Source organism: Mus caroli, chromosome 1 (assembly GCF_900094665.2).
Source record: "Mus caroli chromosome 1, CAROLI_EIJ_v1.1, whole genome shotgun sequence".
NCBI lineage: Eukaryota > Metazoa > Chordata > Mammalia > Rodentia > Muridae > Mus > Mus caroli.
In genome coordinates, this window is record NC_034570.1 from 83,410,016 (window position 1) to 83,426,927 (window position 16,912).

The 16,912-nt window shown below is 50.6% G+C and overlaps 2 protein-coding genes across 3 annotated transcripts in view; both read left to right on the forward strand.

Moving 5' to 3' along the window:
- Mlph (melanophilin) overlaps positions 1-7,554 on the forward strand; it is a 35,256-nt gene extending 27,702 nt beyond the window's left edge. For both annotated transcript variants that reach the window (XM_021168811.2, XM_029478795.1), the window contains 4 exons: positions 83-169; positions 1,627-1,678; positions 3,613-3,713; positions 6,527-7,554. In XM_021168811.2, coding sequence (XP_021024470.1) covers positions 83-169; positions 1,627-1,678; positions 3,613-3,713; positions 6,527-6,553 — 267 coding nt within the window. In that variant the 3' untranslated portion in view covers positions 6,554-7,554. The remainder of the gene's footprint in view (positions 1-82; positions 170-1,626; positions 1,679-3,612; positions 3,714-6,526) is intronic.
- Positions 7,555-12,333: 4,779 nt separating this feature from the next.
- On the forward strand, positions 12,334-13,246 carry Prlh (prolactin releasing hormone). The gene is made up of 2 exons (XM_021175826.1): positions 12,334-12,430; positions 13,083-13,246. The coding sequence occupies exons 1-2, from the start codon at positions 12,334-12,336 to the stop codon at positions 13,244-13,246; spliced, it is 261 nt and encodes an 86-aa protein (XP_021031485.1).
- The last annotated feature ends 3,666 nt before the right edge of the window (positions 13,247-16,912 follow it).

The window sequence follows — 16,912 nt, forward strand, 5'->3', positions numbered from 1 at the left end:
TGTCCTGCATCATGCCAGCCCTGCTTGACTCCCACCCTGACTGTTATGGTTCCACAAGACACATTTCTTCCTCGGTCTCCAGATCTTTCTTCCCCGGGTTACTGAGAAACTTGACAGGATCCCAAAGACTCCACCTGCAGACCCTGACGACCAAGCCAAGATGCCCAAGGTACGCTCCACCACCACCTTCCAAGGCAACTCTCACAGAAAAGTTGGTGCTGAGGGAGGGTGTGGAGAGTGAGCTGGCAGCTCAGCGATGCCTGAAGGGTACACAGATGGGCAGGGCGGGGTGGGGCAGGGCCCGGCGGCTCCTGATGGGGAAAACCCAGAGATCCCAGCGAGATGCAGAGATGAGGACAGGTGGAAGGAACATCTGTCAAGCACACTCAGATTCCTTGGCTCAATTCTTTAAGCAGCTCTGAGGTCAGGAATGTGACAGCCCACTTAGCCTACTCAGGGGTAACATAGGTGGGGCTTTTACCCTTCCACACACATCAGACTTCGGTAAGGGTCTTGCTAGAGTCACATGTGTTCCCAGATACTTTTCCATCTAGCTCAGGCATAGAAGCCTGGAACCTGTCCTCTGAGAGACTCGAGTGCTGGTTGTTGGGGATGAAGATACAGAGGAGCTGGGTGGTGTCTGGGAAAAGCATTGGGAAAATAGCCCAAGGATGAGTTCAGCACAGGGAAGACACTGTGACTGGGTGAAAGTGAAAGAGAGGCCTCAGGAGAAAGGTCCATGTGTCTAAGGGATGTTAGGAACAGGATTGGGGTGCGCTTCCCAGGCCTACTCCAGGGCCTGTCCCCACTGGCCCAAATACCCACTAAGCCACAGGGCAAGTCCTGCCATGTGTCAGCCATGTATCATCCAAATGTCAGCCATTGGTTCCAGGCATTGTTTTCTGTCCACGCTTTACCTGTGTAACAGAGCCTCGTTGTGTGGGATTGTGTGTGTGACATCTTTTAATAGTGACACATGAACTGAGGCTCTAGGGGTAGGGTGGGGGGAGGTGTCTGGCAAAGGTCAGATGTGTGAGAGTGACAGCAGGGTCCTGACTGGGACTGGGTGCTGGCTCCTGACATCCACAGGATTCCTCCAAGGCCCCCAAGCTCTACCTACAGGAAAGGCAGCTAGACACACCGGGAGAATCCTGGACCCTGGGAAATATTTCTTGGGCCATATGGTCTCTCTACTCTTGAAAAGAGCAAACAGAGAATGAATATCTTCCAGTGTTGAAGAGAGGTGGTAACTTGGAAAGGAGGGAGGAGGCAGTGGCTAAGAACACCAGTGCCAATAGGGAGCACGATTTACAGCCATGAGTCTGTGTCACCAAGGGTGAGTTCAGAGCGAGCATGCAGTAGGAAGGAACAGCTCTGTATGTTGAACCCATGCCCCTGTACTTTTTCCAACCCACCACTGGAAGTGGGCAGTTCCCTGGCATCCCGTCCATGTAGGCACTGGTGCATAATTTACAGACAGTGTATATTCCTGTATCGTTGAGCTCGACTTTTGGCAGAGAACGGGGAAGCAGGTGACCTTGGTAATTAAAGTCAGAATCAAAAAGAAATCCCAAATTAGTTCAAATTACACCTCAGGAATGCCCAGAGATGCTCTCTTCCTCCTAGGCAACGGCTGTGCCCTCTCTCCTGAGGAGGAAGTATTCTCCCAGCAGCCAAGGTAAGAGCCACCCGCTCCCACTCTGCTCCGCTATAGCTGAGAAATGAGCTCAGGGGAGGGGCACAGCCAGCCAGGCTCTGTACACTCCTCCCTAATCTGTAGGACCCACCCTAGACCCTGTCTCTGAAGAACACCCAGAAGGGCCACTGTGCCACCCTGGGGTCCATGCGTGCTGTTCAGTGTGGCTTTAAGCAAGTGCAGGCAGTGCTGGTAGTGCTAATGTTCCCATGGTCACAGTATAAAGGGTCCCTATAGAAAGCATAGAATATCAGACCATAAGAAGACCTTGAAGTCTCCCTGGTGACAAGGATGTCAGCTTTGCCCTGGGCATGCAGATGTTCACTAGTTGTTTTTTCTATCACTATGAAAACTCCTGTTGAGAAACTCAAAGGAGGAAGGCTTATTTTGGCTGACAGTTTCAAAGGATCAAGTCTGGGCTTCCCCCACACACTTAGATAGCACAATTCCAGAGTGGTGGGAGTGTATGGTGGAGAAAAGGTCCTTACCTCCTGCCAGACGGGAAGCAGAGACCTGGAAGAGACTCCTCTTTGCATCCACTGAGGTCCTAGCACACATTAGGTTCTCTGGAAGAATATGGATGGTATCCCAGGTACTCAGACAGGTTCACCGGAACCCTCAGGGTCAGGGTTAACTTAGAGAGGGGATGGTGTGGAGTGCCTGTTGACATTTGGGGACTTCTGGAACAAGAAGACAGAGGTGAGCAGAGTCCTCTTTGTGGCTGGCTTTCAAGGACAGACTGAGCCCCACCAAGAGGCCACTCACACTCAGCCCAAAGCTAGAGCATCTCACGGCCAGGCCACTGCGAGCTCTGAGCATCTCACAGCCAGACCACTGCAAGCTCTGAGCATGCTTTCCAGTTCTTCACTACCACCATCTCAGTGCCAGCATGAAGACAAAACAGCCCCTCACTGGGTGTCCCAGGGCCAGCACGGCACCATAGCGGGTCCTCAGGGCTCTCTATAGGCCTGCAAAGCCAGCTTCATCCTCTCCACTCAGTGCTGTCATCCCTGGGTCGGCTCTGTCAGGTGGGATTCAATTCCCTCCTGGGAATGGAATAACAGGACAGCCATGTGCCTGTAAGTCAGCTCCCGAGAAGAAAGGGAAGGGGAGGGGAAAGCAAGGAAGGGAGGGGAGAGAAGGGAAGGGAGAGGAGAAGGGGTCAGGCCTGATTGAAGCACATCACTGAATATGGGTCTAGAAAGATAGTCAACACTCTGAGGTGCTGCGAGCCAACCCTACTTCCTTCCAGCTCAAGAGATTCCCACAAGAGCCATGCAGGCGTAGGTTTTGTCCACAACCCCTTCATCTAAACACAAACAGTTGGCTAAGAATCGAGGCCAAGGCCCCCAGCTCTGCAGCCACAGGCCTAAAAAAACTTCTGCCCTGAGGATCAGAGTGCCAGCACCTCAGGCCCATTGTCCTGTCACAAAATTACATGACACAGATGCATATGCTCCTGACTCTAGTGTCCTAAGTTCCCTGTTATTCTTCCAGGGCCCAGAAAAGAAGGATAGAAACTCTACTTCCAGTGACCTAAAAGATTAGGCCCTGCCTCCTGTTCACAGCACCCCCCCCCATCTCTTTCGTGCTGCCCCCCCCCCCCCCCCCCCCCCCCCCCCCCCCCCCCCCCCCCCGCGCGCTTCCTGCTCACTAGCCCCACCCCTTTTCTTGGCCTCACCCTTTCCTACTGGCCCCGCCTCCTTTCTCAGTGGCTCCTCCTCTTAAAAGAGAGAGCCACTTTCTGAACTTGCTTTCTACACAGGCACTGAGTGTGCCCTGCAAAGTGTGCCACAGTGCGAAACCTTCCCAACAGAAGACACGTCCACATCTATGACTCTGTCCAATGTCTGAGGTAGACAAGGACTCGTTTGGATAGGTCTTTGATTCATTGTTTCCCCTCTATTTTCCCAAAGGCATAGACGGTAGTTCTTTTGATCGGAAATCAGTGTACCGTGGCTCGCTGACACAGAGGAACCCTAACGGGAGGAGAGGGACAGCCAGACACATCTTCGCGGTAATGTTTCCTCTGTGTGTGTGTCCTGTCAGCTTCACATTTTGATATTGAGTCAAAAGCAAAAGTCATTGGGGGGGCGGGGGGAGAATAGTCATCAATCTACAGAAAGAGAACTGAAAACATTTCTTAAACATACCTGAGTATGTGCTTGCTCCGGGAGCACATATACAAAAAGGGGGCGGGGGGTGAGTACATTAATGAGAGAAAGAATGGTAATGGCAAACCTGCAGACTCACTAAGCACGCAAGGGGCAGGCTCAGATCTGAACAGAGACCTACCCAGGTGCTATGAGGCTGAACCCTCAGGCCAGGCAGGACCACTAGATACAAAGGGTAGACCCTGAACACCCTCATTTGACCCTTGAGGCCCTCAAGTTCAGCAACATGAGCACTAGACACTAGGACAGCTGTGAACCACCTTAGGCCTCTGCACTGAGCCAGGGGCATGCCCAGTGGTTCCACTCAGATATGACACTGTGACATATCAGGTGACAAGCCTGTGGCCTTCATCCTGGAGATACTCAGGGTGACGGTGACAAAGTACCTTTGATCAAGGCCCAAACACATTTTGTGTTACTGTTATTTCATTACTGGGGGGAAATACACTAGGCAGGCAGGCTACATATAAAGAATACGACTGTGTGTGTGTGTGTGTGTGTGTGTGTGTGTGTCAGGATGTACTATGTGTGTGGTCACCAGCATAGAAGGCCATTGGATCCTCTGGAGCTGGTGTTAAACCTGGTGAGCCACCTGGATATGGGTGCTGAGAACCAAACTCGGGTCTTCTTGAAGAGCCAGAAGCATCTTAACCTCTGAGCCATCTCTCCATCCCCATGCTGTAGTAAGAACACACCAGGTCCCAAGAGAATGTCTCTTATCCTTTCCAAAGGCATGTCCCCAGTGACCTAGAGAGCTCCGACTAAGCCCTGCCCATCGAGGTCCACCACCACCACACTGGGACCAAACTTCCAATATATGACCACTGGGGGATACCCTACATCTAAGCTGTACCAACCCTTGTCCCCTATCTCTCTCCCATCCCCACGTTACCAACTTAGCACACTGTCTAATGTTCATCCTTGCTTACTTCCAGTTCCAAGGGTGAGCAGAGGCGTGCCTGACTCAATTCTTCGAACTTTGTCCAGAAAGACTAAGCTCTAAATGTATTCTTTTCTTTAAAAGACGCCTTGGACTGGAGGCATAGCTTGGTGGCAGACTGTCAGTTTAACATACATGATACCCTGGAGTTGGTCACCCATGCCACAGGGAAAGCAGTAGTGATCTCTGGATGGTCTAAGCATTTCTTTAGAATGGATATCTGAATCTGCCTGCTCTCTAGGCTGAATATTAATGACTGCTGGGAAAGAGGTTTCACTGGCTAGCATCAGCGGTGGCCTTTGCCATTCATTGTCCTCTGCAAGCAGCTCCTCACAACATCGGTCTGCATATAGGTCATGTATCATATTCATAGCTCATGACAACACAGTCCCTTGGATCTCAAATTGAACCTCCTCTGATGGATCTCCTTCCTCTCTGTGTATATCCAGCTCATTGCTGTCATTTAGAATGTAATGTGTGCCCAGTGAGCGAATTTTAGCTGAATTCTACACCTAGCACCCATCCAAATCAAGTTTCTGTAGGTATCGCATGTTGAGGGGGTGTAGCCCTCAAGCCCCAGCCAGCCCTTCCCTGTCATTTAGGAGATAAGTGCTTGGGCCTGGAGGCCCTGAGCCCTTTCCAGGAGAAGCAGTAACTGTGTCCTGAAGGCCTCTGCTCACACTGTCCTGCGTGTTCTATAAACCCAATGGACAGAATGAGACCAAGTAAGATCATCGCAAGCATCTCTTACATTCCTTTCCCCATCTCTGGCAGAGCTGCAGCCAAGAGCAGAAACCACCGTGAGCAGAGGTAGCTGGGCAGCTCTGCAGAAAGCTTCCACCTAGGAGCTCACTAAACCAGCCACGCCCTGCAAACTCCTCTTCCTCAGGAGACAGAAGGAAGTCAGGGCCCCTGAACTACCCTCCTAGTAAACAGGCTCTACTGGGGACCCTCACGAATCGTGGCCTCTCATGGTTATGAACTCCATGTTTAGAGGACAGGGCATCACAAGGTAGGGATTCAAGAAAAGTGGAAGATACTCATGAGATCTCTGTGAGTTCAAGGACAGCCTGCTCTACCTAATGAGTTCCAGAACAGCCAGGGCTATGTAGGAAAGACCTGTCTCAAAACAAAAACAAAACACAACCAAACAAAGGCTGGTGAAAAGCAAACACAAGCAACTGAGTTCTGTGTGTACATATGAATCCACAGAGTCAGGGGCTTGCCTGTGTGCCTGTGTGTGCACTAACATGGCTGAGATTGTGTCTATCTGTATACATACCCACATTTTTCTTCATACATACCTATGTCTGTGTCTATGTGTGTATCCATGTGTCACGTACATGCTAGTATGTGTGTCTGTGCATGTACATGTGGGTATCAGTGTACATACCTGTGTGTGTCTGTGTACACAGCACACATGTCTCTCTGTATATACATATTTCTACATGGCACTTGTTGGTGTGTATATCTATGTGTGCATGCACACATATATATACATAGATCTAAGCTTGTATCTGTCTCCCCACCTGTGTGTGTTATACACATATGCATATATATATATATATATATGTGTGTGTGTGTGTGTGTGTGTGTGTCTCTGTTATATCTGTATCTGTCATATAATTGTTAGTATATTTGTTTACTTCTGCGCAAACACTTTGCACACGAACCCATGTGCATGCCTAAATGAACATGTGTATTTGTGCCCTACAGAAACCCGTGATGGCCCAGCAGCCCTAAAGGGAGGCTCATGGCACAGGACAGTACCACAAAGCACCCCACAGTTTCCTCCACATGACCGTCGCCTCCCCATGGGCTCTGTTCTTTGTGATGCTCACAGCTGCTTGTAGTCATCATTCCAGTGAGGAGTAAGAAGAATTTTATGTGTGTCTCTACCTGTGAGACTGCAGGATCTCAAACCTCCAGCTGTCACCAGGTCACCAACCAGGCACCTGCCAGCCTCTGACCTGGGAAACACAAACTCTGTGACTTCCCCTCAACTGATGTTCTCTGCCTGCTGAAGGACACTCAGATGCCATCTCGCTGTGATTCTTTAACCCAGTCATCGACTTTGCTGGGCCACCCTCACAGCTGGGATGAAAAGAGCTGGTTCAGAGGAAGCCCTGAACATGTACACATCCATGAATATGCATGTGCATGAGAGAGAGAGAGAGAGAGAGAGAGAGAGAGAGAGAGAGAGAGAGAGAGAGAGAGAGAGAGAGAGAAAGAGAATCTGTGGTCACGATGAGAGAGCGTACAATTGCAGGTGGTGAGTGAAGAGGGGTGGATTCCTCCCCTACCTGACAGATTTTGTTCTTCAGACTTCCTTGTGTGTTCTAGATGAGGGCAGATAACACTGACCACCCCACCCCAGCATTCCCACCACAATAACCACTATCCACAATGCCACACTTAAGACCAAGCCTCCAACACAGGCTTTTGGGGTACACTACATGGAGACCTCGCTTTCTAGATAGCTTGTCTTCAAATGCAGGCTCCTAACACACACAAATGACTGGGATTTATCAAGAACTCAGATCTTCCAGGTCAAGCCCATCAGAGCCAGTTTTGCTGGTGTCTGCACGGTCTGCCCTTCACAGCCATCCCACCACTACAGGGGGGCTGTTACCCACACCCAGCGCTGCCTCTTTCCTGTTGGTTTGTATCCTGTTCTGGGCTAGAGAACATACAGGCCAGAGCCACAAACATCCTAGTGTCTTCTGAAAATAAACTCCAGGAAAAAGCCTCTCACTCATTCAGAGCTCCTCTCAGGAGCGCCATATTTGTTACAACCTGATGCAGGAAATGTGTCCTCCTGTGTCACCTGTGCCCTGAACTACTTGCCACCTGACCCTACCTGCCCTTGGGGGTTGGAGGTGAGGTGGCGCAGAGTCAACAACACAGACTCCGGGAGGTGATGGGAAACAGAAACGCTGCAGCAAGCTCATCTGAACGATGCTACAAGCTCCTTTAATACCCTCCACCCACGCCCCATTGGTCCCAGGAAAGCATCTCCTCTAAACAGCAGTTCCTGACTGACTGACATTATCCACACCAGCAATCCTTGGTCTCTCAGGCAGTCCTCAATTAGGTCCTCCTATAGGAGATGCTTTTGCAACTGCGCAGGCCCCCAGTGTTCCTGCATTTCAAAGGACAAAAGTCCAATCAAGAGGTCAGTGGAGTCTGCAGTTCTAAGAGCTGGGGCGTCTGCCTGCTTCCAGGGACTGCAGCCATCCCAGTGTACCTTGGCTTCACGCAGCTTTGTTGCAGTCTCTGTACACGCCTTTGTGTCACCTTGCCTTGTACATCTCTGAACAGATGTCCTCTTGTCGGGGTAACATTTGCTGTGTGTAGGGCCACCTTTACCCAGCATGCCTGCCTCAGTCAATACACTTGCAAAGGCCCCATTTCCATAGGTTGACTCTTTCTTCCTGGGGCTCTAGCTGGGTGTGACCTGGGGAGATACTGTCTGACCTTCCCCCCCTACAGAGCATGAGAGTTCAAAGACCTCAAAACTTTGCAGTGCACCCCCAAAAGACAGAAAGGTCTCATGGCTGTGCTGAAATCCTGAGGAAAACCAAGGGGTAGGCATTGACTGGCCAGAGAGTCCTGTTAATGAGGCTCCCTTCACTGCAAGGAGCAGAAACCCATTTAAGTAGGAGTGTTGGGAAAGGCACAGAGCTTTCTCCCGCAGCCTAGGGACACAAGCAAGCCAGCTTCAGGGGGTTCAGGTGATGAGGTGGGGACACCCTCAAGCCTCTGCCTCCTTACATGACCCTGATCTTCAGTTTGTCTGTCAGCTGTTCAGAATTCCAGGTGATGCCCCAATGGTCATGATCTCTTCAGCCACAGCTCTGTGATTAGGCCTCTCTGCCAGGGACAGCTCTCTATCTCAGAACCCAGGGCAGTTACTTAGAACCATGTGCTTCCTCCATCCTGGCCACCTAGACAGCCACATAGAATGGGCCTATGCCTGATGAGAAATCCCTTTGCTGTGCTTAAACTGGTTCTTCTGCCCTGAGATCAGGAACCCATTAACGTGAAATGGAAAAAGCTCCCTGACCTCTGGTCAAACCCTCCATGTAACCCACTTCTCAGCTCTGAGGTACTCAGGCGATACCTCCAGCTCTGTGGGTCACTACAAGAGCATCACAGACCACATCTCGCCTGCACTTTGCCACCTGCCTTTGGAACATCTCCAGCTATCCAAAATAGCCCTCGGGTCTGCACACCCTTTGCCTGGTGTCATCAAATATTTGGTAAGGAGACTAGGGTGAGACCAAGATCCTTGGGCTGCCTCCCACTCTGCCTACTGGCTCCCATTTGAACCCTCAAAGGGACAATGTGTCCATACCACACTTGGATAAAGCTACTTTGCCGAAAGGACTTATGATTCTACACAGAGAGAGAGACAGAGACAGAGACAGATGGACAGACAGACCTAGATCCACGATGATGTTCAGGATACCCAGTCCAGCTCCCAAAGTCTTACAGCAGTGCCCATGGACCCTAGGGCTGAGCACACCCATCCAGGGGAATTTTCTACAAGACAGAAGCATGTTCTCTGTTCTCACCAAGGTAGAAGACCAGGCTTTCACCATTGCTAATGCCTGAGCTAGCCACAGACAGAACCGAGGCACCATGCAAAAGTTTAAAATTCCCCTTGGCCCTAATCATCAGGCTACACTCTCCTCCTCCTCCTCCTCCTCCTCCTCCTCCTCATTCTAGAGTTCCTTACCATACCCACCTCCCAAGGAGCCCACTGGCCAGAGCCCTTTTCCAAGGAAGAGACAGCCATTCCTTGAGAACCCAGATGTTACGCTGACCACATGTCCAAAGGATGACGGGGCAGCCTAAAGCTTTTCTACAAGTCTGGTGGTGGGCAGGAAATGGTGATCCTGGGGAGACACCTGCCTGGACTCTTCTGGTGCATAGCTCCTTCAAGAATGTTCTATTGCACCTCAATGATATTTCATATAATCTGTACCTATGGTGATGACGGGTGAGTTAAATGGCAGAATATTGCACAGTCCTTTTCAACAGCACAGACCTGCAGATACTTTAACACTTCCAGAATATATGGTGGTGAAAGAATGAGGCTCAGCATCTCTCAGCAGGCTCAGGAGTCTTCCCAGAAGGTGCACTCTGAAAGGCAAACACTGGCCTTTCCACGTGATCTGGGCTCTTCTATTTTTGTGTGCACTTATTCTTTCTCATTACATGAAAATTACTTTTCCAGCATAATAGACTTCCTTTTTAAAAGTTTTTTGCCTGCGTGTATGGGGTGAGGTGTGTACACATCTATGAGGGGACGCTGTGCACTTGTGCATAGAGGCCAGAGATTAATGTGGTGTCTTCCTCAGTCATGTCTCCATTTCCTGTTTTTGAGACACTGATCCTGGAGGTTGTCAGTTTGGCTACGCTGACTGGCCAGTGAGCATCAGGGGTCTTCCGCACCTCTGCTCTCTCTACCTTAGCGCTGGGGTTATAAGCCGGCGCTGCCACGTTCTGCCGTTAAACCTACCTTACAATAAAAGTAGCACTCTCTGTTTCGTTTTCAGTTTTTTATTGTTTTGCTTTATTGAGACAGCCTGGTTTTGAACTCATAGCCATCCTCCTGCTTCACTTCCCAGAGACCCAGGGTTACAGTCATGTACCACAGTGCCAGGCTTCTGATTGTATTGTATCAATAAACTTGGTGTGTTCTCGGCCATAGACTCAGGATGAACCAGAGAAAATGTGTCTAGAGACCGTGCATGTGACTAAGCAAGCTGAGGGGACAACCAGAGTAGGAGGCACCCACCTGGGTTCAAGGGACTTCCCGGCCAGGATTCCAGGAAGTCATGGCTCAGGTGGGACAAGTATTCAGAAGAGGTTCACATTGAGAGGTCGGGTGGACACGTCACTGTGGAGTCTGCCCAAAGGCGAGCATGAAGAGGGGGCGGGGGAGGGGGTTAATGTGTTTTAAAGCCACTTGGCCCAAATGAAATTATATAATTCAGGAAGGAACAAATAACGTCACTGATGAGAGGTTTGGGTTTTTTTTTTTTTTAAGAAGGTAAAAAAAGAAAGGAAAGAAAAAAAAGACGGAGTGTCTTGGTGAGAGAAGAGACGTAGTGGAAACTGCAGGCTATAAGCAAAGACGCCATCTCAAGGAGGGGTCTGGGGGCATCCTTTGCCTCCTTGTTGGCCTATAAAAGATAAGCAGGCAGGCAGACCTCACCTCACGCCTTATCACCACACTCAAGGGACAGAGAGAGGGTGAGTAACTTGGCAGTGCTGGAGAGGGCTGGGTGTTGCTGTGACTTCCAGCTTCTCTACAAGTATTTTCTCTGCCAGGTTTACTGGGCAGCCAGGTGTGGGCACCAAGCAGGGCAAGCAGAGAGAACTACCTGTGGTCTGTGGTCTAGGACCACACACCATCCTGGGGTCTCTGACACTCAAGGGCTGTCCATGATGGAGGGCAGGTGAAGGTGGCCCTCAGTGGGACACCTTCTCAAGCAGAGCCCAGAAGGCACCCTCCAGAAAGTGGGTACCCAAGGCTCAGGAATCAGGATCAGCTAGCATTCTCAGTCCCCATCACCCAGTCTGAGTGGGTGCAGTCTTTACAATTATTCATGGTGGCTCCTCCATTCCTCTAGTTAGGGTTCCCCTTCACTATGTGGGACATCCCAGGAGGAGAAGGAGAGGCTAGGCATTTAAAGAGCTCTGATGGACAGCGCTGTGTGGACAAGGAGGAGCTGGAGAGTCAAAGTCAGCTAGGGGGTCTTCCTTGAGCATCTTCTAATAGGACCTGAAATGTCAGGGGTAGGAAGAAAAGGGTCCCCTGCAGGAAGTATCACAGGTGGATGCTATGTGGTAGGTCAGAACACTCCATCAGCAGGGTACCGGTTCCCAGACACAGTGGCGGCAGCCTTCCCATGTCATTCAGGGGGGCTCTGTGAGGAGAGGCCCATTCTGGAGTCTCAGCAAACTGAGTCTAAAGTCCTGGGTTATTGTAGAGGCTGTGAGGTGTGAGCTCTCTGGGGATGTGGGATGCTAAGTGTCGTCCATTGCCTGCCTGGCTCTCAGTGTCAGGAGATCCCAGACAAAGTGTGAGGAAAGCCTGGACACTAAGGTCCCAATATGTTCCAACTCTTAGCTACCTCTGAGGTTGAGCAAATTGTTCTCCACCTCTGCTGACCACAAGGCTCCCCATAAACCTGCTTCCCACTAAGGCCTGGGTGTCTACCTCCCAGCTCCTGACACAGATGGACAGACAGACCCAAGGATGTCCCAAGACAGCCACCTGCGCACAGCTCACACCTCTCCCCTGATAATTGTAGCTATGTGCACTAAACATATGCATTTGCACACCTCATAGGCACGGACAAGCAACACACACACATACACACACACACACGTACATCTGTACAAACAACCTAGGGTCCCTCCTGGCTTTGTGCATACAATGTACCCTGCATCTCTACCCCCAGGCTTCAGGATCCAATCTCCAGGCCATCGTCCAGGAAACCGGAAGCATGGCACCGAGGACCTGGCTTCTGTGCTTGCTGCTGCTAGGCTTAGTCCTCCCAGGAGCTTCCAGCAGAGCCCACCAGCACTCCATGGAGACCCGCAGTGAGTGCCTGGCATATGGAGGACAGCCTCTGTCACCTCCCATCCATATGCTTCCCAAATGCCTTGAGTACCTAGCCCCTGAATGGGAGGTTAGCCATCTCCTAAGCCAGTGGTTTCCAACCTTCCTGATGCAGAACCTTTTAATACAGATCCTTATGTTGTGGTCACCCCCAGCCAGAAAATTATTGTGATGCAGTTTTCATAGTTGTAAATTTTGCTACTGTTATGGATCATAATGTTAATATCTGAAATGCAGGATGTCTGATACACGCCCCCCCAAACAAAAAGGGCATAACCCACAGGTTGAGAGCCTCTGGGATCTAAGCAAAAGCTACCTTGCCATGCAGTCAGTTGGGAGATTGGTCCTGTTAAATGGGCCTGTTAAATTCTCCCCAGAATGGTCCTGTTTCCTGCCCTCATCATTCCCCTACTCATCTTTGTGGGGTCCCTTAAGAATTTGGAGGATGACAGTCAGACAGGAAGAGAATACTGGTCCTGGTATATGTCTAAATAAATTCCCTAAAGCCACACCACTGCCCAGATATGCCCAGCCAGTGTAATCAGGGTGGGTGCTAACATGGCCTGGTGCCAGGTTTCCATCAGCTTAGGGGCTCCCGTGTCCCATACGCTGCTCTGACTCTTTCTTTTCCAGCCCCTGACATCAATCCTGCCTGGTACACGGGCCGTGGGATCAGGCCTGTGGGCCGCTTCGGGAGGAGGAGGGCAGCCCTGAGGGATGTCACCGGACCTGGCCTGCGGTGCCGGCTAAGCTGCCTCCCATTGGATGGAAGTACCAAGTTCTCTCGAAGCTCATGAAGACAGTGATGCCGAGCCCAAGCCCACCCTCCCTATCCCAGGCAGAGCCTCCTCCACCCTCCTCCACCTTCCCTCTCCGGTTTTCCCTCTGATCTAATAAAAGTGCTGGCTTTGTTTATTGTACAGTTGTAACTATGTGGTAACAAACGGGAAGGTGCTTTCTCTCTGGGGAGGGTAACCATGAAAGAAGCTCAGAACCCAGTAACCTCTTTGGAAAGAAGAGGCTCCCACCTGCCCCCAATAGAACAACTGAGATGGCTCATTACCAGGCCCACAGAGGTTGTCCTGGTCCCTTAAGACCCTGCAGTGGGGGAAGTGAATGTTGATTCAGTGTTCCTGTAAATTCCTGTTCCCCAAAACCACATCACTGCCCAGAAATGGGGTGCCCTTTTCTTGGTCACTTGTTCCCACAAGCTTCCACCTACCCAAGGTACCCTGAACACATGCTCAGCTTGCATACTGCGTAAAGCCAGGGTAACCACACACTACCCTATGTAAGATACTTGGTCCCAGAGAAAAGCCGCACAATGCCCCTGGCATGGCCCACGTCCTTCTCTTGGCATTTTTGGGGGGGGGGTTCGGTTTGTTTGTTTTTTGGAGTTTGTTTGTTTTTGTTTTGTTTTGTTTTGGTTTGGTTTTTTTTTTTGTTTTTGGTTTTTCAAGACAGGGTTTCTCTGTGTAGCCCTGGCTGTCCTGGAACTCACTTTGTAGACCAGGCTGGCCTTGAACTCAGAAATCCGCCTGCCTCTGCCTCCCAAGTGCTGGGATTAAAGACATGTGCCACCACGCCCGGCTGCATTTTTAACATTTAGAGCTGTTTGGGGGTTTGCTGCAAAAATTAGATGCTATCAAAGTGTTGTTCCCAGCACCCAGGACAGGTTTTTCAAGACAGGGTTTCTCTGTGTAGCCCTGGCTGTCCTAGAACTCACCTTTCATTAGGACACCTTTCATTACAGCCTATGAAGCCACCAAGTGTCATCACTCAGGACCTATGCTATCCATAGGTGCATGTTCGGCATTGTGTCTGCTGTTTGGGCAAATGTATTACTTGGCTCCACCAGTTCAGTGACAATGTAGTGTCCCTCATCACCCTGAACACACCCCATTCCTTGTCCCTTGCAGAATCCTGCAGCTACCAACACACATGGTTATGTTAACCTACTTCCTGCTCAGAGGAGAATCCCAGAGACTTGACCCCATTCTTTTTGATCCTATAGGCCTCCTTTAAAGTCACTTGGGATGTCCTATGCCCTTTGTCAAACACAAGGTGGCTGGCACATAACACAGCTGGTGCCCCCAGAAAAGGGGGGAAAGTCAGACAGGAGCTGAGGGAGACACCGTGGGAAGCCGGGGCAGCTGAAATTCACCTGCACAGAGGAGTGCCAATGGCTGCCAGCAGCCTCACCCACCAGCACAGAAGCCTGAGCTGGCCTCTTCCCAGCTCAGAAGGTGCCATCTTACCCTCAGATCAAGACGATTAGCAGCTGGGGGTCATCTGGCTGGCTGCTGTCTATGCTGTTCCCCTCAGGCTACCCTCAGGCTGCTGTGACTGTTGTCACAGGCTGCTATGACTATTGTCACAGGCTGACTCCCCTCCAGTTCTTTCTACTCCCTGTATACTTCAGCACCTTCCAAAGCCACTTTTTCCTGGGATGGTGACATGTGGCTGCGGTGAAAGGCATAAGTGGGGATTGGCTGGGATCTCAGATGAAGGCCTCATGACCTTCCCCATCCCTCCTCCCGGGCAGGAACAGCAACAGGCTGGATCTTGTTGAGGGTTTCCTTCAGGCAATAGCTGCTGCTCTGACAGCAGTGGCAATGGCTGCCATGCTTGGAGGACATCCTCCCACAGCTCTTATCCAGAAAGGACCAGCTCCTCGTCTGGAAAGATGAATGGAGGGATACTCATCTTTTCCACAGTCAGGGAACGGTTTTAAAACATACAGAAAAGTTCACAAAACATTGTAAGGACTAGCTCAATCTACATAGACTCATCAGCCATCCTGTCTGCCTGCTTCCCACTTCCCATCCTTGTCAACCTACACTTGATGGCAAGCTGCAGACACCAAGACATTGCCTCAAAGAGTTCAAACCTTTCTCCCAAGAATAACACAAAATGTAAGCCTGGAAAAGCCAGTTATTCTATTCTCTCTCTCCCCCTCCCCTCCCCCTCCCTTCTCCCTTCCCCTCTCTTCCCCCCCCCCTGCATGTGTGCATGCATGTGAGTGTGTGTGTGTGCATGTACTCATATGTGCATATGTACGTGTGTGTGTGTGTGTATGTGTGTATTTTTCTCAGTCCCTGATCTTACATCATAACATCGACCTTCTGAAGCGCCCAGTGGCCTGTTCTTTAAAATGATCCTTGCTGATTATCCCACCTAGTGGTGAGCCTGACGCTGCTCCTGCACTTCCTGTCACAGAAAAGGACCTGGGCCTTAGCTGGACACTATACTCTGCTGTCCAAAAGTCCTGGGTCCTCTGATGGAGTCCTGGGTCCTCTGATGGAGTCCTGGGTCCCACCTTGACATGTTGCCCTTGACCTTGAGTTCAGGGCCCTGCCTCTCAGCTGTAAGAGATTTCTCCATCCCTGGGCACCACTGACTTTCACAAGCCTGGTGAAGCTGGGTGGTTCCAGATCCATCCAATCTTGGGCTTTCTGCTGGGGTGTGTCAAAGGTAGCATTACTAATCAGTCAAGAGAAAGGAGAGATTGGTAACCAGACAGACAGGCACCTACAAATCTACCTGCTGTATCCCTGCTTCCTCAAAGCAGTGATTTTGCCCTCCAGAGATGCACCGGAGTGTCTAGGTACCCAGGACCCAACAGAAGGATTTGTCTTAAGTGATACTAGATCGCCACCTAGTGGTCATATGTAACCGGCCTCTCTTCCCCCTCTAGGATAGGCTTGCCTACCTGCCTAATGATTCCCAGCCCTTAGGGATGATGAGGACAGCCTGGGATGCTGAATATTCACTTCCCCTGTTTCACATGTGAGCGAGTCATCAGGTGGCAACAATGTATCTTCCCTAGCTGTCAGAAAAGCAGTTGCCCAGCATCAATAGGCCTCACTAAGAAACCGACCAGGGAAGAGGGAGTGAAAACCTCCTAAGCGGCCCTTGACATCTGCTCACTGATCCTGATGTGAACAAGCCTTTTGGTGTCTGGCTCACATCTGTCCAGTGGTCACAGGGTTTCCTTCAGGTCATGTCAGGACTACATCAGTTCCTAGAAATTCACAATCGTTACCAGGCCCCAGAACGGAATGAAGTGCAGCGGGGCCAGAAAGTTCCCTCCAATCCCTGGTCTGAGCCCCACGTGAAACTTGAAGGGAGATAGCTGGTGTGGTCCTGTCCAAGCAAAGCCAATGGGAGCAGGAGTTACAGCCCAGGCACAGACAAGCTCCTGGCCAGCCTGGAGACATGTTTACTTTTATCCATTTGAGCTTCACAGTGGGCATGGTGAAGCCATCTTCCTTGGTGAGATAACAATGTTCTACTCTGTGATGTTCTCTAGGGTTTGTTTGACTCTGTTAGTTTTGTTGTTTGCTTGTTTGTTTTCTCACTGTGCAGCCCAGAATAAGCTTGCCATTCTCCTGCATCAGCTTCACAAGTGTTGGGGACCACACCCAACAACAATGTCTCATTGTTCAGACTCAACAGCTAAT